The 26,366-nt window shown below is 40.6% G+C and overlaps 1 protein-coding gene across 1 annotated transcript in view; it reads left to right on the forward strand.

The window, feature by feature from the left end:
• Positions 1-6,597: 6,597 nt before the first annotated feature.
• ASTN1 (astrotactin 1) overlaps positions 6,598-26,366 on the forward strand; it is a 359,002-nt gene continuing 339,233 nt past the window's right edge. Inside the window, exon 1 of the mRNA XM_040263917.1 lies at positions 6,598-6,880. Coding sequence (XP_040119851.1) covers positions 6,598-6,880 — 283 coding nt within the window. The remainder of the gene's footprint in view (positions 6,881-26,366) is intronic.

Raw genomic sequence — 26,366 nt, forward strand, 5'->3', positions numbered from 1 at the left:
TGGTTTTTAAAGGAACACTAGAGAAGTCAGAGGAGAAGGCAATGGCACCCCACTCCAGTACTCTTGCCTGGAAAATCCCATGGACGGAGGAGCTTGGTGGGCTGCAGTCCATGGGGTCGCTAAGAGTCGGACACGACTGAGCGACTTCACTTTCACTTTTCACTTTCATGCATTGGAGAAGGAAATGGCACCCCACTCCAGTGTTCTTGCCTGGAGAATCCCAGGGACGGGGGAGCCTGGTGGGCTGCCGTCTATGGGGTCGCACAGAGTCGGACACGACTGAAGTGACTTAGCAGCAGCAGAGAAGTCAGAACAGGAACAGCCTTGTTTCTGTGTTTCTGTGAAGCAGGTGCTGTTGCTGAGCCTGTGAATTGAGAGAAGAGAGAGAAAAAGGAAGAATGAAAGCTAGAGAGAGACATGGGGGTGGGAAGGAAAGAGTAAAGGAAAAAAATATTAACTTTGAATCAAAAAATATGAAATATAGTTCTAAATGTCCTAGTGAGGGTGCAAAACTGAATTAATATTTCCAGCTAACTAGCATACTGCACTAAATTTTGGCAGAGCATGGGAGCGTAATAGTTGAAGAAAGAATCCAATTCAACAGAAGAGCTGGGGGTTGGAGCTGGCAAAGGGATGTGAGGGGTTCACACTAACTCGTGTGATGGGGGAAATATGGAGAGGAAAACACGAAGTCAGAAAGGGAGAGAAGTGTTTTGATTTAGTTTCATTCAAAAATGGAAAGCCACATTAAGGATTATTTTCCTAAAGAAGCAGAAAAAAGAAAAGCAGGCAGAGGTTTAGTGAATGTTGAAGTAGTATATATACCAGGATTATCTAAAAAGCATCCGGAAGCCAGCTGTTCTGAGTGAATGGGGAAAATGAGAAATATTTCTCCCTTACATACTGCTTAGCTCCACTCATCTCTTTCACCTCTACTCCCTCCTCTGCATCTTTTATCGCTTTGACCTTCCCTCTCTGGATTGTAGGTATCTTTTTGCCTTAAGCTACAAAACATGTCAGAGAGCAGTCCCCAGGATAAAACATGGAAGTGGACCAGTGAAAGTCTAAATCTGTTACTGTCCAACTGCTGAGTTTTCTCCTTCTGTGCTTCCTAGAGACAGAGGCCCCCTGAACTTTCCCTGGTGAAGGCACCAAATATCGAGACTCCTATTAAAAAAATAGTAGAAAGGAGTGGGTAAAGGAAAGGGGAAGTTGAACAAATGACCACCAATCTTGAGGGAAGGAAAGTTAAAATTTCCAAAACCTCTAAAGAAGAAGGAAAGAGGGTATAGGGTTGGGAGAAAAGAAAACAACTTGTAGAAAGAAAAAAAAAATGCATCTGCTTTCTTCTCCTATAGGGTCCAAAGCCATGTAAAAAACAGCTTAGTGAGGTATACTAGACATTACTAGACCACAAAGAAAGCTGAGCACTGAAGAATTGATGCTTTGAACTGTGGTGTTGGAGAAGACTCTTGAGAGTCCCTCAGACTGCAAGGATATCAAACCAGACCATCCTAAAGGAAATCAGTCCTGAATATTCACTGGAAGGACTGATGCTGAAGCTGAAGCTCCAATACTTTGGCCACCTGATGTGAAGAACTAACTTATTGGAAAAGACCCTGATGCTGGGAAAGATTGAAGTCAGGAGGAGAAGGGGATGACAGAGGATGAAATGGTTGGATGGCATCACCAACTTGATGGATATGAGTTTGAGCAAGCTCCGTAAGTTGGTGATGGACAAGGAGGTCTGGAATGCTGCAGTCCATGGGGTTGCATAGAGTCAGACACAACTGAGCAACTGAACTGAACTAGATCTTACAAATTCCACGAGTGTACAGTTTGATATATTTTTGCCTATACATGCATCCATGTGATCACTATCCACAGCATTTCCAGGAAGCTTGTCCTGACATTCTCAGTCCAAACTCCCCTCCTTGCAGAGATAACCACTATTCTGACTTCCAGCATCAAAGAGTAATGTTACCTGGTCATGAATTTCATAAATATTATATCTTAGAGGATAACCTCTTCTGTGTCTGGTTTCATTCCCTTATGTCTGCAAAATTCATCCACATTGTTGCGCAATATTTTTTATTGCTGTGTAGTATTCCATCACATGACTGTATGCTATTTATTCATTCTCCTATTGATGCATAGTTGAGTTGTTTCCATTTTTGTTTTACATGAGTAAACGTGCAATTAACGTTCTTGTACATTCTTTTGGTGGACATATTGTTTATCCTGGGTATATGCCAAAGAGTATTAGTCACTTGATTTGCTTTTGGTTACTACATGGGAAAAAAATCTCATGAAAAAAGTTCTGAAGCCTATTTTCTTTCTGAAATAATTGAAGAGTGGCAAAGGCTCTCACTCATGAGCACCAGCTGTCTAAAATGTTAAATCCTACATAGTCTCATTTCCTTCTCACACCTGTTCTAAAAAGCACGCGTTATTGTTTCTGTTTTGCTAATAAAAATGTAAGACACTATGTTGGGAAATGGCCATTGACCTTCTAAGGTTGTGTGTGTGTGTGTGTGTGTGTGTGTGTGTGTGCGCGCGCGTGCGTGCATATGTGCATGCACATAAGGACCCTGTGAAGGGACCTATGGGTAAAGGGAGTGAGGGAAAGTCTCACTTCATAGCTAAGGGCTGAGATTCGTCTGCAGATAAGAGAGAATCTGGAGAACACTGAGTGGTGGACAGAATGGCATGGGAGGAGTTAAAAATCGATTACGGACTTTAATTTGGTGGGGATGTATTTGTGTGTTGCAGGGGAATGGGAACGGGACAGTGTAGTAAGTAAGTAGATGTTATGCTAACAGAATAAATAGTATGAAATTTGAAACTGTTTTGGAATTTCCAAACTATGGTGTTTGAACTTTATCCTGTGGGAAAAGAAAAACTAGAATGGCATGAGGAAAGTAAGATTTCATGAAGATCAACCTGGTAGCTGTCTAAGAAAGAGTTTAAAAGCAGGAGAAGCATTCAAAAGCTATTAGGAGTCAGGGAGCAAGGCCATTGGAGCTGGAATATGGAAGTTGGACCTCAGGAAGAAAGTCAGGATTGGAGATGACAGAACCTGCTATTTTATAGTGTCTTAGTCAATATAAGTATTTGTACTTATATAACCTGCGGGATGGGCAGAGATCAGTGGCCCCATTTTATTGAGGGGGACAATAAAGGTAATAGTCCAGGTTCAAACTGATTTGTCTCTAGGATAATATGCATGTTTAAAGTGGTATTAAAAGCTGCACTGATGGATATGTAATAATAAATATATCTGTTATTAATATGCAAAATAATAATGTTCCAGGCTCACTTCCAAATAAGCAAAATATGGAGTTGAGACTTGACTTCAAGTCTATTGCTTCACTATATCATGTTGCCTGTATACAAAGGTAGTTATTTAGATGTATACACATTTCTCCCAGTCCCATTTAAAAGTAAAACATCATACAGAAGAGATGATCTAGTTCCCGTTAACTTCAACTTCTCCCCATCTCTAGGTGTTTACTTCCCTAAGAAAAGGCCATGTGACAGTGTATGCATATTTACAGGAATCCAGTGCCCTAGCGATATACTATCTGTTTTCATTTGCATAGTCCTCTTGCTCGACCCTTCCACAAATTCCAAGTCTTTCCAATTCAGTTTGTTGTTGTTCAATCACTCAGTTGTGTCCGACTCTTTGCGACCCCATAGACTGTAGCACACCAGGCTTCCCTGTCCTTCCCTATGTCCTGGAGCTTGCTCAAATTAATATCCATTGAGTCGGTAATGCTATCTAACCATCTCATCTTCTGCCGTCCTCTTCTAAATGGACATTTAATCCATGTACCCTTTCTCTTGTGATTGTGAATGAGAAAGTATGTAAAAATGTAATCATGTAAAAACTATAGATAGGCAAAGTAAAGTCAATATTGACTTATCAGAAAATCAAATGGTTCACTTGGGTTTTCTAAAATGACTCAGTACACTTCAGAAAATGAGGAAGAAAGATTTCAAAACAATAATAGATTATATGCTACTCAAAAGCAAGAGTATTTTTCCTAGAATCTGCCCATGCTTAGTCTAATGCACAGCATATGGTAGGTATGCAAATGTTTACTGAATGAATTACTGGGAGCCATTAAAGTCCAAAAATTATCCATGGGTGTACCTAGATGTCCTATAACTGTGTAGTGGAAAGAGCCCTAGGCAAAATCTTGTTTGTGGTCTTCACTCCCCCACTCCTTCTTGGCAGATTGATCTTGGGTGAAGAGTCAGCTGGCAATGCACGAAGATCCCCTGGAGGAGGGCATGGCAACCCACTCCAGTATTCTTGCCTGGAGAATCCCATGGACAGAGGAGCCTGGCGGGCTGCCATCTATGGGGTCACACAGAATCGGACATGACTGAAGTGACTTAGCGTGCATGCATGCATTGGAGAAGGAAATGGCAACCCACTCCAGTATTCTTTCCTGGAGAATCCCAGGGACAAAGGAGCCTGGTGGGCTGCCATCTATGGTGTCACATAGAGTCGGACACAACTGAAGCGACTTAGCAGCAGCAGCAGCAGAAGCGACTGACCACACGCAAGCATGCAAACTGCTTCACTGTTTCACTGTCCTCAACTTCCTTATCTGTCAAATGAGAAACTGGACTAATAGATGATCTGGTAGTTTCATGCTGTTTCTCACATTCTAAGACCAAGTGTATTTTCTCGTTATCACTCTAATTTTTCAATGGGAAACCTTGAGTAACAAAGTTGATACTGGTTTTTATGCTAAAGACAGTAGGCAAAAGAGACACCATGGGGTCTTTATCTCAGTATCTCCTATGAAGATGAGATTTAAAAAGTCATTAGCTGATAAATGCTTTTTGCAGTAATTTGCAATGCTACATGGTAATAGTTAGTTCTCAGATATGTTAAAAAAAAACTGTTATAAAGTCTTTATCTCTTTTCTTATAAGCAAGACTTTCACTCCTTAAATGTGACCTTAAATATACGACTCATTTTCTTTATTACCATTCATCAGCTAGAGTAACCCTGCCAAATATATGGCAAAAGCTTTTTTTGTTGTTTCTTTAAAAGGACATACATTCAGAGATGCCAATAAACTGACACTAGGTAGAATGAGAATGAAATTATTCTAAAGTGGAAATCCTCTTTAAAAATGGTGGTGTATTAAATTCCCAGAGATTAGAAATTATTTATAACATAGTCTTACAGCACCTAGTATTTAAGTCAGCATTGAATAAATGTTTAAGGGCAAACTTTTTTTTTAATTGAAGTATAGTTCATTTACAATGTTGTGTTAGTTTCGGCAAACTTTTGAAATGAGTTAAAGGTTATCCTGTAAGAGAAAGTTCAGTTAATCATCAGATACTAGCACATACAAAAATCACTTTTCTACCAGTTTATTGCATACTATCATCATTTTGTTAAGACTTAAGGCATTACTGTCCAGCACTAATGGAAACAAAACTTTCAAGGGTTTTTGTTGTTAGTGGTGTTTTTATTATCTACCCTGTTCTACTCTTGATTGGACTGCATTTGACCTGGCCCATGCCCAAGGATATTTTTTATTCCTTTTCCATTTGTTAAGGGTGTCTAGAAACTTTGTTTTTCTCACATTTTCTTCCAGCTCTGTTCTGTTTACTGGATTCTATATAACTAAAGGCTCAACAATTCTTTGAGCTAGCTCTACTTTTTCTATCAATTATAGCCGGCTCCAAATGATCTTTATATTGCTTATCATAGATAAGACTGGTAACAAAAATGAAACGGAAAAGGGAGAGAGAAATAGCAAATAAAAGTTCTAATTCCTTGCTTAACTGTATGCAATAAACTGACTTTGTTATTTGCCATTCACACAATCTATCTATATATATGTACATACAAAATATTCCCTCTAAACATATTTCTGCACCGTTAGTGCTGAGTAATAACACACACGTGCATTTATTCCAGCACACGCTTATTCAGTATAAAAAATTCAATTTTAGTGGGTAAAAAAAAGACAAGAATGGAACCACCTATATCTACAAAACAACTGGGGGAGTATTTGCATCTAGAGACCCCTCATTACTGGCTCTGAGGAAGCACATTTAAAGGGGTGTGCGCGCGCGCCCTTCCCAAGCCATCAGGAAGATAATGCGGGAGGGAAGATTTTGCATTGGAAAAACGGTTAGTGGGAAAAAAAATGCTGTGCAGGTAGTTAATAGCCAAGAGCGTGCTCCTGCTGGAGGGATGCAAAGAAGGAAGGCGGCAGCACCGGCTGCCCGCTGGGGGCTGACCTGATTCCCCAGAATCTTCAGCTCCCTTCCTCTTTCCTCCGACGTCCTTCCTTCTCCTTTCTTCTCTCCCCACTTCCCCCCCACCCACCTCCCCTCTTGCCTTCCCCAGATAAGCAGCTCCTGTAAACAAAGAGCGCGCGGGCTCTCCTTAGCCCTGCACTAGGCCAGCGGCATCTCTGTCCGGGGGACCCGGGCTTTCCCGGCTCCGCATCCCCTCCCCAACCTCCCCCGCCTCCCGCGCTCGCTCGCTCGCTCGCTCCCTCCCCGCTCGCTGCCTCCCCCACCTTCGCAGCGCTGGGAGGAAGGCGGCCGGGGCTCAAGATGGCTTTAGCCGGGCTCTGCGCCCTGCTCGCCTGCTGCTGGGGGCCGGCGACGGTGCTGGCCACGGCCGCCAGCGACGTGGATCCTTCCAAGGAGTTGGAGTGCAAGCTCAAGAGCATCACGGTGTCGGCGCTGCCCTTCCTGCGCGAGAACGACCTGAACATCATGCACAGCCCCTCGGCCTCCGAACCCAAGCTCCTCTTCTCCGTACGCAACGACTTCCCGGGAGAAATGGTCGTGGTGGACGACCTGGAGAACACGGAGCTGCCCTACTTCGTGTTGGGTGAGTCCCGGGGGAGGTCGAGGCGGCCCGAGGCGCTGGCCCGGCGCCCCCAGCCCCCCCACTCTGGCTCGCTCTCCACACCCACTCGCCGACTACCTCCCCTCCCCCACCCTACCTCCCTGGATCCGCCCCGTACCCAGACCATTCTCCGAGCCGACCTACAGGCGGGCGCTTCAGTGCACCTGACTTCTCCCCCGAATCCGACCCGGATGCTGGGCCTCCTACCTCCCCTGCGCTGCCTCGGTCCCCAAGGAACAGGTTGCCCGAGTCCCCCTGAAACCGTCCCCGGCTTTCATTCATAAGCACACGCACTGGAGCACTTCTTTGCTGCTCCCAGCTCAACTCCCAGAAGCCCTTTTCCTGCTCCCGGGCCACAAGCTCAGTTCTTGGTTTCAAGCCCCCTGGACCACCTCCACCCTCCCTCCCCGCCCACAGCAGCTCCTGGGGACAGTTAAAAATAGGTATTTAGTGCTCACCTAGCCAGGCCTGTGCAGGGCAGATTGGGTGATTCTCAAGAATTCTCTCAGTGAGAGCTCTTTATGTCACTAGGCTGCAGACCCAGGGTTCCATTCCTGGGTTGGGAAGATTTCCCTGGAGGAGGAGATGGAAATCCACTCCAGTACTCTTGCCTGGAGAATCCCATGGGCAGAGGAGCCTGGCGGGCTGCAGTCCAGGGGGTCGCAAAGAGTCAGACAGGACTAAGCACACACAGGCTGCTGACACTCTGGCCTTCCTTCGGAACACAAGTTTCTTACACCCTTGGTGTCCAATCTGCCAAGTCCTACCTCCATGCTTTCATGTAACAGATGCCTCCAAATCTCCCAACTCCTTGAATAAAGAAATCATCCATACTGTGGTCTGTTAACATTGGCATCTTTGTTCTCAAGTTCCGTTAGAGAGATAGACACAGGCATTCCTGCAGAAAGGATGGCTTCCCTGGTCAAGAAGCTCTTCCTTCCTTTGTTTGTTTACATCTCTCTCTTGGTATCCTATTTTAATTTTCTTAGGCCACAAAACTCCTTCAGATACTAGGACTTCTACATTACTACTAGTCCACTCCTCGTTTTTCACTACTGAGCTGCAAAAGATACTCCAGTCCTACTTCTGCAGCTTGCAGAGTACCACGGGTGCCTGTGACTTTGTTAGCCAAAATTTCCTTCACTTCTCCCCGTGCAGATCCACCTCACCTTGCTGTGCAGGCCAGCCATGCAGCCCATGTCTTTAGTGCTGCTATAAACCACTATTCTTATTTTGCCAAGGAGGGAATTAATAGACAGACACCAGTAAGTTTCTAGATCCAAGGAAAAAATGTGATAGTGTCCAGGAACCTGTTCCATCCATTTGACTGCCCTACAAACTAAAGTTCACTTTGTAGGGACATGGCTTCTTGATGGCTGTATGTAGGTTAGAACCACAAATGGAATGGTATTTCACATCCCTTTCATGCTCTTTCCTATGAGACATGAAACATTGAGTAAACACCCACTCTCCAGTCTATGGAAAAACAATTTCAAAAACTGCCTGGTCCTTTGAAAAGTTGGTTTATAGTTCCTGGAGTACAGCTCCGTAGACTTCATTAAGCCCAACCTATAGTCTTGATGGTGTTTATTTTTGCATTAGAAATGTACTAATAACACAAAACCTGGGGGCTGCCTGGGAATGCTGACATTGTGGATATGCTGTTCATTAAAATGTACAATTGCTGGGTTATTTGGTGGATGTAAATTTTGTGTTGGAAGTCATGCTGATGTGCAAGTACACAATCTGTTCATCATCCAGTGTAAGAACGAGTGTAGGGAATCATATGTTTCTAAAGAGCCTGTTTTGGGGCTCCACATGCAGTGTTTACTGTGCATGAGAAGGGACATGTGTGGTCCATGAAAAAAGGAAGATTGGGTGAGCAGATATTCAACGTTCCACTTCCTTTTTTGCAGAATCCTGAAGGCAGGGCCCGAAGCCATGATGTGCCTGCTCAGATCCAATGTGCACAGCAAAAGCCCACATGTTAAAGAATGGGTTTTCTGCACCTCTGTGCAAAGCTGCCCACTGCAGCATCCTGCTGGAGTTGCTATGGTAACCTCCTGCAACTTGGCATTGACACACAGGAGCAGACACACACTCTTATTTCAGGGGCAGATGCATTTGCTAAATGCATTGATTGTCCCCTGCCCTCCCAGTCAGTGGGAGTATGTTCAGAGCCAGAGATATGCTGGTACCTCCCCTTTTGGCTCTGAATTCCCAGGGGAAGTAGGAGTGAATCTCAGCTGGGGCAGTGGGCCAAAGCAGGGGACAAAAGGAGAGGAGTCCAAGTTCACGGAAGTCAAGTGTGGTTGCTTTGGAACTTCATTTTTGTAGTCCTGGATCCTGTCATTCGTGGTCAGTAGTAAGGTCTGTAGTGACCTTGATTTATAGAGTTTTTCCTACTCTTATCTCTAGAACCTGGTTTGTTTAATCCACCCCCAGATGAATTTGAATCAGTCAGTTCTGGGAATTTACTGAGCATTTACTTGCTAAGCACTTTTACATGCTGTTAGGGTATAGAAGTTTAAAAAAAAAAAAGGTTCCTACCCTGAGAGCTGAGAGTAATAACACCTGATTGTGTGGTTCCTAAAGGTTCTGAAAGGCTGTAAGAATTCGGAGGAAGACACTTGCATGGCAAGAACAGACTCCATGGAAGATATGGGCTTGACTAGGGGCCTTGATCAGATCCTTCTGTCTCCAAGATCAAGTCCTATCTCTTCATTGAGGCATCAGGGGTCTTCTGACCATAGCTGTCTCCAGCCTTTTTATCTCTGCAAGCCTGCTCTGGCTCTCGGGACTCTATACATGCTCTTCCCTCTCCTCCACTTGGCAGCCTTCTTCCTTCTATACCCTGCTCACATGTCACCTTTCTATGAAGGCTTCTCTACCTCCACCAAAGTAGTTTGGGTTCATTTATCCCTTTTCTGTACTCTTTGCATGAATTGAAAAAAGTGCATGCGTGCGCGCACACACACACACACACGCACACGAACAAAATTAAAGATAGGTTAAGTTTGGCTTGGCCTAGAAATGGTGAAGCCATTTGAGGTCATAGAAAGGGTGAGCCAAGGATGGTGGCAGGAATAGTGGGACGAGCATGCCTATGGAGTAGGACGGATATTAGCCTCGTGGTCTGAGAGTATAGACAACCATTTCTGGCTCTGAGAGTGGGATGTGGCCCATGGCTTAAAAGCCAGGCAGGGGAGGGTTGACTTGACGTAGGAGGCACTAAAGCCTGACTTGCAGAGGCTGTCTCAGCCATCAAAACTGTTGTCAATTTTGCTTGCAGAATAACTCTGAGGGACAGTGAAGAGGGTGGCATTATCTCCTGTTCTCTGAATTTGCAATAGGATTTGCAAATTCTGGTGAAAGGGCCATATGTAACTTTCAGATGTGTTTTGTTTGGCTACATGTGGTTTTGAATTTGAATGTTCTTAGTCAAGCCACGCCATCTCTAGATTGCCATACTTCTTAGGAATATTGGTTGTACGATGGCTGCACGTCTTTTTTATGGCACCTATCTGGCACCTCTTAGGTCATCTAAACCCTTGTTTTCAGAAATGCTGTAAACTTTCTATAATATGCAAAATAACTGCAGTTCCTAATTCAAGATATTTAGATACAGAATTCTTATTATCCTCTCAGGAGACTATAAAATTTTGCTGAACTAGGCAATTAAAATTTCATATCTTAACTAAAATCTTGCATCTTCATCTTTCAAAACAGTAGACTTTCCAGCTTTGGAGGCATATCTGATTTTGAGACAACTGGTTAACCTCAAGTATGGCTTCTGTGCTGAAGTGTGGTTTTCTGTGATGTGAACGGAACATATTTATCAGTCTCATTACTGTTTGAAAGGGATGCTCCTCTGTTTCAGACCCAGCTATTGAGCGTGTGTAAAACTTAGTGAAGAAAGCTGTCTCTCTTGTGCCTGGGAGTTTCGCTTTAGCTGTCATGGCTTTTGATTGAAGAAGGTATGCCTCAGGATAAATCAATCAGCCTGCAGAGATGTAGTGAGTTCCTGCATGCAAGGTGCTATTTAAAGTGTCTGGAGCAGGCCAGTATGGTGGTTAAAAGAACAGGCTTTGAAGACAGATCTGGTGTCAACTCGGGAGGACCTTCCACTTATTCCATGGTGGAGAAAAAGGAAAGGATGGAGAGGTTAAGTAACTTACTCAGGGTCACATAGCTAATAACTGATGGATCTGTAACTTGAATTCAGGTCAATATGACATTTAAGTCTTTCTCTTAGTTAGTATTTCATATGTCTTAAAAGGTTTAAAAATCTGTTCTTTTTCATGGTTGAATAAAAGGAGCCCTGGCAATGGATAGAGTAGGAAAATATATTCAGTTTGTATAAAGGAGTCCTTTGTGGCTTCTATGTAAATACCTTTTGAATATCCTTGTTCATTGAGTGATTTCTCACATAAGCCTTAATGCTGAAGAGGGTGAACTTCATCAAGAAGTATTTATCTAAGTAGGTATACTTACCTAAGCAGAATCGAGGAATTCTCGCTTCATTCATAGTTTCCAGGTCTGAGTAGTCATGCTGTATGGCGTGCAATGGCATCCACAGTCATGATGAACATGGTAGCGTAGGTAGGGATTAAGGGAACATGCTCTGTGCTCTTCTGAGAAAGGCCCAACAGAAATATAAACTGGGGAGCCCAGGGAGCAGGCTCTGGTGTGCAATGGAGCCATCCAGAAGGCACGGTGCTTTCGGCTTCTTGGCTAAGGCCACTGAAGTTTGCAGTGGGCGATCTTGTGCTTAGAATTCACCGGCAGAGCTCAGTGATGCTGCTTGAATAGCAGTTACTGAGCTTTTTGATTGGCTTCAAATATAACATCAGACATAGTTTTCTACTTACTTTTGAGCTTTGTCTAATGGGAAGTATCACTGTTTTTTCACACATCCGTCCATCTTCCCAGTCAAGAAGAAACTTGGAAATTTGTTCCTTTTCCTTCTTTTTGTTCTCTGCTACAGTGAGCTGCCTAGGTAAACAGCAAATACATTTATATAGAGTGGCAGCCCCATCTAAAACATGGGAGGGTGACTGGTAGCAATTCTAAGGTAGGGAATTCAGCACTCATATAACTCATACTAGCAGAATGCACTAATTTATGGTATTGAGAGGGTTACTATTTACTGTTTCTCTACAGAACTGTGGGTTTTACATCAAAGGAATTTTGAATACAAGAGTGATGAATTTTACAATGCTTCAAATGCTCTTCTAGATATGCTGAGCTGGTCTGAATTCAACTTTTTGAAAGAAAAGTAAAATACAAGCTTAATTTCTTTATATATCTTTGAAGGCAAGATTGAGGTCTTGTTTTACAGTATATATGTATATATATATATTTTTATATACATATATTTTATACTTTCTTTTTAAGGAATGTAATCAAACCTAAAGTATAGTAGTTTCTCAGATTAAGGCCAGTTTACAAGAACAGAACTTGGCACCTTTTCAGCAGGAATATACCAAGTCTTTATTTCTTCACTTTTATACCAAGTTCAAATACATGTACACAGATAGCAGAAAAAGCTCTATTTTGAGCAAGTTAATCTCCAAGGACAAGTTAAAGCCTATGGTAAATTTTAATATACCAAAACTTGCCATTTATCATCACTGTTACTATAACTATTGTTAATATTTTTAAAATCATATACACTTTAAAGACAGAGAAAAAAAACCAAAGTGCTTCTATTGCTCTCCAAGTTTCCAAGGAACAGAATTTGGAAAAATTAAATTGTTCCTGATGGCAATCTGAATTGACATGATGACTTTTGTAAAACAATTTGGTATATATTACATAGTAAAGTTGAAAATATACATGCTTCATGACCCAGCAATTCCACTTCTAAGTTTTTATTACACAGGACTTCTTACATGTATTTATAAGAACATTTGTGGTGGCATTGTTTGTAGTAACAAAACCTGGAAGCAACCCAACATCTGTTAATAGAAGGCTAGACATATACAAGGTGTATAGTCACTCAATAATCTAGCCACACTTACCAATAATGAGTTGCAGCTACATATATCAACATGGGGAAACCTCACAAATGTATCATTAAGTGAAAATAGCAACTAGCTTAAAAATACAAATGGTACAATTTCATTTGTATAAAATTAAAAATAACAACATGTTTAAGTATACACGCACATGTACAATTTGTATGAAAAGCAAGGTGTCAGAAAAACACAAAGGATGGGTGTTACTTCTGGTGAAAAGGTAGATGATGTGAAGGAAGAGGGAAAGAAAAGGGGCTTCAAATATTCTGGCAGTTCTTTTGTAATTAATTTTTATTGGAATATTGTTTATTTACAATGTTGTGTTACTTTTAATTGTGCAGCAAAGTGAGTCAGGTATACATATACCATATCCACTCATTTTATATTCTATGCCCATATAGGTCATTACAGAGTACTGAATAGAGTTCCCTGTGCTATACAGTAGGTTCTTATTAGTTATCTCTTTTATATCTGGTAGTGTGTACATGTCAGTCCCAATCTCCCAAATTATCCCTCCCCATCCCTTTCCCCCTTGGTAACCACAAGTTTGCTGTCTACATCTGTGACTCAATTTCTATAATTTCTATTTTGTAAATAGGTTCATTTGTACCAGTTTTTAGATTACACATATAATCAATATCATATATTTGTCTTTCTCTGACTTACTGCACTCAGCATGACAGTCTCTAGGTCCATCATGTCACTCTGCAAGTGGCATTCTTTCTTTTTAATGGCTGAGTGATATTCCAGTGTGTGTGTGTGTGTGTGTGTGTGTGTGTGTGGTGTGGTGTGGGTACCACACTATCTTTTTCCATTCCTCTGTCAATAGACATTTAGATTCTTCCATGTCATGGCTTTTGTAAGTAGTGCCACAGTGAACACCGGGGTGCATGTATCCTTTCAAAATAAGGTTTTCTCCAATATATGGCAGTTCTCAATTTTTTTTTCCTTTTGGAAAGAAATTTTTATAGCAGTTTTAGATTTAGAGAAAAATTATAAAGACCATACAGAGGTCCCATATACCCTGCACCCAGCTCCTCCTGTTCTTAACGTCTTTATTAGTATGATACATTTATTATAATTAAAGAACCAATATTGACATGTCACTATTAACTAAAGTCTATACTTTATTCAGATTTCCTTAATTTTTACCTAGTTTTTATCTTTAAAACCTATTTCCTTAGTTTTTATTTTCTTTCTGCCCCAAGATCCTACCTGAATCTTACATTGAATCATCACATCTCCTTCTCCTTAGGCATCTTTTTACTATAAGAGTTTCTCAGACTTCTTTTGGATGATTTTGGAAGTTGTGGGGAGTATTCCTCAGGTATTTTGTAGAGTTTCCCTCCATTTGTTTGGATTGTCTAATGTTTGGATCTGTCTAACGTTTTCTCATTCTTAGATTCGAACTTTGAGTTTGGGGGAAGAAGCTGTAAAGTGTCATTTTCATTGCATCATGTCAAGGGTACATTTCATCATTATGACCTGTTGACCTTGATCACCTGGCTGAATTTGTCAGTTTTCTCCACTGAGAAGTTACTTTTCTTTCCCCGTTTCCATGTTGTTCTCTTTGAAGGGAGTTCATTACAGATATCCCATACAAAAGAATGGGGAAGTTATGGGTCTACCTTTTTGAAGGCCAAGAATCTATATAAATTATTTTGAATTATTCTAGGAGAGAATTTTCCCTTATGTCTTATTAATGTATTGATTTAATCATTTATTTATATCATATGAACTCATGAATATTTATTTTATACTTTGGATTATAACCCTATACTATTTTATTGATTTTATTGCTCAAATTGTTTGAGCTTTAGCTAATGTGAGCTCTTTCAGTTGCCTTCTGTGCTCCTTTGACATAACCCCATTAATACGTATAGATTTTTGTTGTTTTTGATTTTTAAACACTTTGCTATTTCTGTCACTATAAGCTGCTCCAAGCTCATCTTGTATATTGCTTTCCCATCCCACCAATGTCCATTCCTAGAATCAGCTATTTCTCCAATAAGCCCCAAGTTTGTTCACTGGAGAAATGATATTAAAAACCAAGATCTAGGGACTAGGTATACTGATTTATACTGAGTGTTAGTTGCTTCTAGGCCCTCTCAGTTAACAGAATGAAGAAATATATGTGTTACTAAGTCATAGGGATTCCCTGGGGACTCAGTAAAGAATCCACTGGCAATGCAGGAGATCCAGGTTTAATCCCTGGGTTGGGAAGATCCCCTGGAGAAGGGAATGGCTACCCATTCCACTTATTCTTGCCTGGAGAATTCTATGGACAGAGGAGCCTGACTGACTGCAGTCCATGGGGTTGCAGAGTCAGACATGACTGAGCGACTTAACACTTCCACTTTCCTTTCACTTTACTAAGTCATTTGTATACACATACCTATAAATATTTCCATATGTAACCATCTGTGTGTATATCAAGCATAACTTCATACTGATGTCTCCAGCTATAATCCATTATCTAATTATCTAATAACATCTAATATGTGTATCTAATCTGTGGATCATTCTAGCCCCCTTCCCTTGTTTATTCCACTCCAACAGTGAGAAAACCTGGTTCCCACTGTCTTCCATCCATTATTTAATTGTTCTACTCCACTGTGCCTGTACGGAAGTATCAGAACTTCACTTATATCCCCATAGGGAAAAACTTTACCAGCTAGAGTACAGCTCCTGTGTACAGTTCCTTTAGTCTTACAGACCCTTTGGTCACTTAGTTACTTAGATCCCTCCCCTACTCCTGCAGAGAAGTTGTTTCATTTATTTATGAAATGGTTCATGTTTTGTCACATTCTGCATTCCATTCTGGGATCACCCCACCTCCTAAACAATTTCTCTTAATTTTCACACAAATTTCTCTTAATTTGTTCTTTTCTCTTAATTTGTAATTTCTTTTCTCTGAACTGTTACAAAAAGTTCTATGGGGTTTTAACAAATATACAGTGTCATATATTATCATACAAAATAGTTTTACTGCCCCACAAAATCCTTCACCTTTTACCTATTCAGCCCTTTCTTCATTACCCCCAAACTCTGGCTACCACTAATCTTTTAGTCTCACTTTGTTTTGCCTCTTCTAGAATGTCTTATAATTGAAATTACACAGTATGTGGCCCTTTCAGACTTGCTCCTTTTACTTAGCATTATGCATTTAAGATTCATTCATATATATTTTTTTATGGCTTGTTAGTTCATTTGTTTTAGTGCTGAATACTATGACATTGTGTGGATATGCCACTGTTTGTTTATCTGCTCACCTAGTGAAAGGCATTTTGGTTGCTTCCAGTTTTTAACAATTAAGAATAATACTGCTATAAATATTAGCAGGTGGTTTTCTTGCATGTTGCCGCTGTTTTTGGTTTGTTTTGCTTTTGTAATCTCAGTGGGGAGGTTTGAGTTGATTGTATTCCCTAATCCAAAATGCATTTTATCATAGATCTGTGAGAGCCCTCCTCCTGTAGTGGCTCACTTGTTTTGGTTCTCTTTATCCCTGGCAGGCCACAGTCCATAGGGTCACAAAGAGTGGGACACGACTGAACCCACATACACAACAGATGCCGACTTCCAGTTTACAGCTACTCTTTCTCACAGGCCAGCATTCTAATTTTTTTAATGTGTACCTTTTCTTAAATTTGTTCTTGTGAAATGTGAATAGTTTTGTGTGGTTGTGTATTTTTAAATTAACTAAATGATGACGTGATAGAGTGACATTCTGATTCTTACTCTTTTCAGTCAACACTGTATTTTAAGATCCACTCATGTGACTCTGTGTGAATACAGCCCAACACTCTACTCTGTAACTAAATTTCTGCAATAATGATAATGTTCTATACCTGCCTTATTCAATATGGTAGTCCGTAGCCTATGTGTGGCTTTTTAGCATTTGAAATTTAGCTAGTGCTGCTAAGGAACCAATTTTTTCTTAAAACATTAAGTAATTAATGTTTAAATAACCTTATGATAGGCTAGTGACCATCATATTAAAAGAGCGTATAGAGAACATTTCCATCATTGCAGAAAGGCTAATTGGACAGCATAGGTCTAGCAATCCATGATGGCCATCCACCAGATTTTACCAGTCCATTCAATGCTGTATGTCCAGACTGCCGCCAACTTCTCATCACTATAAATAATGCTGCAATAGCCATTTCTATGCACATTTCCTCAGAGATCATTGTGAAATTTCTCTGGGATATATAGCAGGAGTGGCGTTGCTGGCTCATGAAGATTATATACACTTAATTTGACTAAGTGCTGTCAGATTGTGCTCAGAACGGCTGCCCCACTGTATATTCTCATCAGTAGTGTTTGAGAGTTCCTACATCCCCGTACTCCTGCCAACACTTGGCATTGTCCACTGTTCCAATTTTTGTCAATCTACTAAGTATAAAGTGATATGTCATTATTATTTCACTTTGCATTTTTAGCAGCACTTTAAAATCCTGAGGCACTTATCTCTTTGATTATAATATGGATTATAGAGAAATTGTTTTCTCAAGTGGATGCATATGTATGTCTTCTGATATTACCTATGTTTTTGTTTAGTTGGCTGGTTTTCCAGAAGCTTTTGAATTTTATGTAATTTAATGATTATTTATTTTTGGCTTCTACGCCTTAAGTCTTAGGGGAAGTTTATCAAGTGGTCAAAGTATTGGAGCTTCAGCTTCATCAGTCCTTCTGATGAGTATTCAAGGTTGATTTTATTTAGGATTGACTGGTTTGATCTCCTTGGTGTCCAAGGGACTCTCAAGTCTTCTCCAGTACTACAGTTCAAAAGCATCAATTTTTTGGTAATCTGCCTTTTATGGTTGAACTCAATCTGTACATGACTACTGGAAAGTCCATAGCTTTGAATATATATATATTCAAAGTGTGTGTGTGTGTGTTTGTGTGTTTTTCAACAATTATGTTTGTATATCTGAAAGCTACTAATGTTTGTGTTAATTTTCAACCCCTATTACATTACTAAATCTCTAATCATAGTAGTGTTTCAGTTGCTTCTTCTGAATATTTTAGCTTCATAGACATATCATATGCAAATACTGATAATTTTATATCCTTTCCTTCAGTTTCTTTACCTCTAATTTCATTCTGTTATCTAATTGCATTGGTTGTAACTCCAATGTAAGGTCAAAAAAGAATGTGATAATGTGAATTCTTGTCTTTTCCTGATGTTAATGGCAACAGCACTGCTGTCTCGCAATTATGTTAATGGCTTTTGGATTAAGGTAAGTAAAAATTACCATATTAAGGGAGAATTAAGTGTTTTTTCCCTATTGATAATTTTTTTTAAAAAGTTATATTTTCTGTATCTAGAGAGATAATCATATTATTTTTCTCCTTAGATTTATTAAAAGGATACATTATATAAATAAACTTTCTAATACTGACCTATCTTTGCATTCATGAAATAATTCTTCCTTGGTAAATGATGCATTATCCCTTTAATGTGCTGTTGGATTCTGTTTGCTTATATTTTATTATGAGTATTTGGCCACCTTATGTGAAGAACTGACTCATTGGAAAAGACCATGATGCTGGGAAAGATTGACGGCGGGAGGAGAAGGGGATGACAGAGGATGAGATGGTTGGATGGCATCACCAACTCAATGGACATGAGTTTGAGTAAGCTCTGGGAATTGGTGATGGTTAGGGAAGCCTGGCATGCTGCAGTCCATGGGGTCGAAAAGAATCAGCCACAACTGAGCAACTGAACTGAACTGATTTGCATCAGTATTCCTAAGTGAGATAGGTTTTCTTGTCTTTGTGTGTATAACCTTTTTCAGGATTGGTCATCAATTTTATGATGGGTTTCCTGGTGGCTCAGATGGTAGAGTATGCCCAAATCTGAGAGACACGGGTTTCATCCCTGGACTGGGGAGATCCCCTGGAGAAAGAAATGGCAACCCACTCCAGTATTCTTGCCTGGAAAATCCCATGGAAGGAGGAGCCTGGTGGGATACATTCAGGTGGATCTATACTTTGGATGGATGGTGGATACATACTTTGTGACCACGGAGTCACAAAGATTTGGATGCGACTGAGTAACTAATAGACACATCAATTTTATGTTTGATATAATTACACTTTCAATAAAAATAATTTTCAAATTTCCCATCTTTGTTTGCTCTAGAATAATTTAAACAGCATTGAAATTATCTATGGAATTTGTAATCTTAATCACTTTGTAATCTTACCATAAAATATGGTGAGTGTAATGAATGAATCAAGAACTGACTACTTTGTTATCAGACAGGATAATAGGGAACTCCTTCTAGAGACAATGCTCTAAGTTGAGATTCAGAGAATGGTGGGAGTTAGTCTGCTGACTGGGTATTTATTCTGAGTTTGGAAAAGAAATTACGAGCCCTAGAAAATAGAAAGGCTGAAGTGCCAATTCTTTGGCCACCTGATGTGAAGAGCCTACTCATTGGAAAAGACCCTGATGCTGGGAAAGATTGAAGGCAGGAGGAGAAGGGGGCGACAGAGGATGAGATGGTTGGATGGCATCATTGACTCAATGGACATGAGTTTGAGCAAACTCTGGGAGATGTTGAAGGACAGGAAAGCCTGGTGTGGTACAGTCCATAAGGTTGCGAGGATGCAACTGAGCAACTGAACAACAAAACCGAAGTGGGTGAAAGGAAGTACAGGGTCACATTTGGCACTTATGTCAATGTTGAGAATCTTTGATTGAAGGGCTATGAAGCTGAGCATGTAAACCAAAGAAGTATCCAGTGAATTCTTTTACTCTTGCCAGTTCCTAGGCAGTTTTTATAATTCTAGGTAGTGAGGGAATACTCACAGTAAATCCACATATATAGCTCCATGAGGCACCATTCCCACTGAAATTTACGTCCACGCAGCGTCACCTGGAGTTGTGCAAAGTCTATGTACCTTTAGTGGCCTTGACTGATGACTACAGATTGTCCTGTTCTCCCCTAGATATCTACTTTTCCCCAGTTATGAATTCTGAGGATTAAAATGCTCTTACTTATTTCCCTCCATCATAATCTATCCTGTGCCTTGACCTTATTCTACTTCCCGTATCCCTTCTCCTTTCCTTCCCAGTGTCCTCTAGATGACTCTTTTCAGTAGCACTAATCAGGGATATAACCTAAAAGGGTGCAATGACAAACAGTGGCAATTTTATCGAAAAGTGGATACTTCCTGGATAGTTTCTCAGAATATTCCCCAAGCACATGGGAGGAATGGCCATTTCCTGTTTTGTTCACTGATGCCTCTGTATAGCCTTAGGACCACTTTTGGTCCAGAGTCTATTGTGTATAGATCTTAAGTGCAGTTTCTTGGAAAGTGAGTGCGTGCTCAGTTGCATCTGATTCTTTGCCACCTTATGGACTGGAACCCACCAGGTTCCTCTATCCATGGGATTTTTCAGGCAAGAATACTGGAGTGGACTGCCATTTCCTTCTCCAAGGGATCTTTTGGACCCAGGGATTGAACTTGCATCTCCTTAGTCTCCTGCATTGGCAGACACATTCTTTACCACCGATTCTTTACCAGGTGCCACTTGGGAAGCCCCTGGAAAGTGAGTCTATAGCTTAAATCAGATTTTAAAGGGGCGTACTGTAAGTAGGGAAGGAGTTAACCTTCTGGAACAAAGAGACCTTACAAACAGGACTTAAGGAAGAAAAGTTTACTGTCAGATGGTGACAGTTCCAAGGTGAGTGGGAAAGGGCAGCTCCCCTCCCTGCAGTTGTGCAGAAATCCAGAATCCTTTCCTCTTGTTGCTCTTTAAATCCCCAGGTCTTTATCTTTGCTATATATGAAAGGAGGCTCACCAGCTTGTGTGTTTTAGCTCACACAAAGGAGAAGGGCATGAGTTCAGAGTAACAATTTTCTTAGTGTATTTTTTTTTTAATTTAAGCAAATGAAGCAAAAACTGCACATATCTAGCCTTTTCCCATGTCATTGTTTACATGAATCAAATCTTGGGAAATGATGCTGGGAAATGCAATCTTTGGTGGGTGGTTCTGTGCTTGAGTTAAATGAGAGAGAGAAGTTAAATGAGAGAGGGAGAGAGAGGCAGAGGGAGAGAGAGAAGAAGAAGGAGGGGGGAAGGGAAGGAGGAGAAGCAGGGGTGAGGAGGGAAGGGAAGGCAAGACAAGGCAAAGATGTGGTGGGGAAAAAAGCAGTCTTTGGCAAAAGGATCTCAAAAACAGTTAACTACCATCCTTCTAGACCCATACAATTCCACACTGCTTTCAGGAAGCACCTCCTTTTTGGAAGGACACATCTTCAGGTTCATCACCGTCTGCCCTTCCTAGTTGTCTCCACTTATCAGCTTCCTAGACTTCCACCACTGGTTTTACCCCCTCTGGTTTTGCTCTCTTTACCCAAGAACATGTCATTAACCATGTAGACCCAGGTCAACAAACCTATTCTTAGAGGGCAAGACAGTAAATATTTTGGGTTTTTCAGGCCATATAGTCTCCATTGCAACTACTCAAATTTATCTTTGTAGGAGAGAAGCACCCACAGACAATATGTAAATAAGTGGACGTGGCTGTGTTCCACCAAAACCTTTATTTTTAAAAGTAAGCAAGTAACTCCCAGACCATAGTTTGTCAGCGCTTGATGTGGACAGTACATCCAACATCCTGTTTTATAATTCCTTGATCCTACAGCTCCACTGACCATCAAAACTCCCACTGTATTCACCCATGACAACGGTCACAACCCCTCGTCCCCAGAACTCAGCTCTGAAGCCGGCCCTATTCAGACCACAGCATCTTCTTTTCAGCTCTCATGCGCTCCTTTTCCCTATGACTGACCTTTCCTCTTTGCAATTCACCATTGCATTGATCTTTTTATTTTCTCCACGTCTATTAGCATGTTTCTGGCATCTCCTCCTCTTCCTGAAGTACCTTTTGATCAGAACCCTCAATTTCAGTGCTTCTTGTCGTTCTGTACCATCTACCAGTTAAGTGTCCAAATGTGGATCAGTTCTCCTGATCCACATGCTTTACTTCTGCCCCCGCACTGAGCGCTGAGATCTCTGTATAAATATTCCCATTTGCATGGATTTGTGGTACTATAAATATCTAGGTTCTAATCTAGTTTGGTTCTAAACACTGCTTACTTTTTATCGTCCTTGATAGACTTCTTTCATTGCCCTCAGTGACTATTTCAAACCTTTAATAACACAGTTAAGCTCCCAACTTAATATATACATCTTTATACTTAGCATAAGACCTTGCCTCATGCTTTACCTAAAAAAATTCAGGCTATCAGACATAATCTCTGTACACCTCAACTCTCAAATGTGTAGACCTACTTCCATATTCATTCTTAGCTTCTCATCTCCAATTTCCAGAATTTTCTGAGCAGCTTTTAAGTACCAGTCATGATATTAAGTTCTCAGGATGCAAGGAGAAATGAAAAAGACACAATCCTGTCCTTATAGAACCTAGAATTCTGCCTCTTCTGGGGCTTCGCTGTATTTTTCATTTGTCTCTTATAGCGTTTTACTTTTTCTTTCTCCTTTTTCCTCGAGCTTTCCCTCCAGCCTATCAATATATTCATGTCTCTCCTATCTTAAAAAAATCATCCATTTACTTGTGTACCCTCTTAGTGAGTACTTTATTAGTCTCTTCCTCATCACAATGGCTTTTGGCTTCTTATCTGCTTCATTGCATTGAAGTTGCCATTTGCCACTAACGTTTAATCTGAGGAATACTCTTGCTATTCTCATCTTGATGGCCCACTGTTGCGTTTGCCACTGCTGATCTTCAATGAAATTGTCTCCTCCTTTCCATGGATACTGTACAAGCTCCTTACAGATAGGAAGGTGCCTTGTAAAACTTAAAGAAAGCCTGTGAAGCCTGGGGATAAAAGTAGAAAGAGTTTTTCCAAAATCAGCTGGTGGTAACTTCAAAAGCCTTATTATTTCCCAGTTTGCAATACTGTAATAACTCCTAGAATTTGCTGGAGATGCTCAGGATTCTTAGCAAGGCATGCAAAGTACTCCTTGATCTGGTTCCTCTATCACTAGCACTATCTCAAATTATCCTCATATTAATTTAGAACTTTTCCATTGCAAGTAAGAGAAAACTGAAATTGATGTAAATGATAAAAAGGATCCATAGACTTCGGTCAGTAAAAGTGGCCACCAGGCTTACTTCTTTCAGGGCTCCTGGTGTGTGTCTTTGCAGTTCTGTGGGCTCTGGCCTCCTGGGTGGATACGTCCTTAGACTGGTGGTTAGAGACTGCAGCAGTTCTGGGCATCACATTCGTATGGAAAAGTATGGAAATATGTCTGGAGGAAGAGTCAGGGTTGCTCCTGAGAGTTCTTTCATAAGAGGCAGAAGGCTGTTGTCTCCTGACACCCCCTGCAAGCCTCTCCTTGCAATTCTTTGGCATGAGTTGACTCAGACCTGCCCAGCCCTGGACCAATCTCCTGTATCAAGACGGGAGCAATAAACCAGTCACTGACAGCTAATCAAGGCCCATTCCTGGAGCTAGAATCAAAATTCTAGACTGGATGGGGAGAAGGAAATTGAGGACACCTCAGAGTCACCTCAACAACTCTACTTCCTTCTTTGGGAATGGTGACCTATTTTTATCGCTTTAAAATTTCCCCCTAATTCTTTTCAGTATGCTGTATACATCTGAGATACCACCTCCTCTTCTGAGGGTTCTTTGCTCTTTTTTTTTTTTTTCAAACTTTTTATTTTGGGGTATAGCTGATTAACAGCATTGTCATAGTTTCAGGTGAACAGTGAAGGGGCTGAGTCATACATACACATGCATCCATTCTCCCCCAAACTCCCCTCCCATGCAGCCTGCCACGTGACACTGAGCAGAATTCCCTGTGCTATACAATAGGTCCTTGTTGACTATCCGTTTTCAATATAGCAGTGTGTACCTGTCCATTCCAAACTTCCTAACTATCCCTTCCTCACATCCTTACTCCCGGCAATCATAACTTCCTTCTCTAAGTTTGTTTCTGTAAATAAGCTCATTTGTATCATTTCCTTTCAGATTCCACATATAAGGGATGCCATACAATATTTCTCCTTCTCTGTCTGACTTACTTCACTCAGTATGATAATCTCTAGTGCCATCCATGTTGCTGTAAATGACATTATTTCATTCTTTTAAATTCTTTGCCCTTTTCCTGTATTCTCACATGCATACCTATAATACACTATTATTCTAAATTACTTTCTTCCCTGTTTGCTTATCTCATGATATGATAAGCTCCTTAACGGCAGACAACTTCTTATTCAGCTCAGTATCCTTGGCTTCTAGCCCAGTGCTAGTTTGGCATGGAATATGTCCTTTGTGAATGTGTGTTGAACTTGGTTCCCCTGAACTTCATGGGCTAATTCCTGTGGAGCCTTCAAGTCCAGCTCAGTGGTTCTCAAAGTGTTCCACAGATCTTCCCATGGGTTGATGAGGTCCTTTCCAGAGGCTTTTTGAAGTGGAAACTACTTTCCTCCTAATATAGACATATTATTTGTCTTTTCCAGTGAGTGATGATGGTACATAAACAGTAGTAGGAAAAACTGCAAACTGCAGATGCTTTAACAGGGATCGATTCATTGACACCAAACCATGCTAGCTGTCACTGCACTTGTCACCACACCTATAGGTTTTTTTTTTTTTTTTAATCTGGGTTTGCTAGGGGTATCCTAGATGGAGCAATTTATGAAACAGTGACTCTTGAGTACATATCCTCTTAATATTCTAACTTGAAAATGGGAAGTATGAATATAGCACTTACGCTCCAAGCTGAAGCATGATTGTTTTGAGTTGGAAGCTAAACTATTTCCCTTTGTCTTGTACCACAATTTTTGCCTGAAAGAGCAGGAAAGCTATATTTATTCAGAGTTGGGTACTTGTAATAGAAATTGTAATAGATATTTGGCTGCCATTTTCTTGAAAATGAACAAAGTGTGCTTGGAAAATGACTGACAATATTTGTAGCTAATGGTAAAGTCCAAGCTTTCAAGAGAAAAACTATTTTAAAAACACTCATAAATGGCACAGTGAACTTGACAGCTTTCCAATACTTATAGACTTTTCTCTGGATACCAGAACTGCTATTAATGAATGAGAGTTTTTGAAACTGTGTAATGAAATGTGCCAACAGTTGGAAGATCTGTGTAAACCCATTAGCCAATATTTTCGAAATGACCAGTGCCTAATGTTTCAAAACCATGAATGAATAAAAACAGTATGTTCAGATTTCAACATGGGAATGAATGGCTTTTGCTGAAGCATGAATACAATGTTGAATGTATGGTTTCTATTTCCAAACTGCAGCACACCTTTAAGATAGTATATAGAGTTTTAGTAATAGTTTACTGAGTTTTGCTATAGTGTCAGAGACTGTCCACAATCTTTTAAAGTGGCTATGAAAATACTCCTCCCTTTTCTAACTTTGTCTCTGTGTGGGTAAGATTTTCTTCATATACTTTAGCCAAAATAATATGCCGTGGTGCATTTAATGCAGAAGTATAGATGAGAAGCCTCTTTTATTAAGCTTGATAGTTTAAAAAGTTGCAAAAAAAAGGATGACAGTGTCACTCCTCTCACTGTTCCTTTTATCACAAACAATATTTTTTCCTAAAATATATTGTTTATGTTAACATGTAGTGAGTTTCTTATTTTCAAATGAACTAATAAATACTCAAGACATTTTTCAGACTGGTAAACATTGATAGATTTAACCCACGAAACAAAAAGCTCTTTGTTGTTCTCAATAATTTTTAAGAATGAAAAGGGTTGCTGAGACAAGATGATTGAGAACCATTGATCTACCTCACAGGGCACCTCAACTGGGAACTGACCCTGGCATCCTAGGGAGAATTAATTACCTTTCATGTGAGTGGGACAGTGCTTGGTTTACATTTCTGTTATACTTCTGTTACTGTCCTTCCTACAGAGTAACATACTAGTTTGTACGCCTGTTTTTTCTAGCCTCTGAGCCTAGTGCTGGTACATGTCGATATTTTAGTGCTTGATGAATGAATGAAAGAAGTTTCCTGGTCTCCCCCTTCTACTCCAGCTGTTTGTTATTGAGTTTCAAAGAGTATTCTGTGGTTCCTTTGGAGAGCAGAGCTGTACACACATTATGCATGCGTGCTCCGTTGTGTCCAACTCCTTGCAGTCCTATAGACTGTAGCCTACCAGGCTCCTCTGTCCATGGGACTATCCAGGACCACTACTGGAGTGGGTTGCTATTGCCTTCCCCAGACACACAGTATAACTCCTACCAATTAGAGGTCCTATGCTTGGCCTCTGTGCCCTTCAGCCATGCCCGGAGTTTCTAGAGATCAGGAAGGAAAAGTGGTCAGGGGACATATGTATACTAATGGCTGATTCACATTGTTGTATGACAGAAACCAACACAACATTGTACATTACCCTCCAAATTAAAAAAAAAAAAAGAATCTCTGAATCAT

This window comes from Oryx dammah, unplaced genomic scaffold (assembly GCF_014754425.2).
Source record: "Oryx dammah isolate SB20612 unplaced genomic scaffold, SCBI_Odam_1.1 HiC_scaffold_21, whole genome shotgun sequence".
Classification (NCBI taxonomy): Eukaryota; Metazoa; Chordata; class Mammalia; order Artiodactyla; family Bovidae; genus Oryx; species Oryx dammah.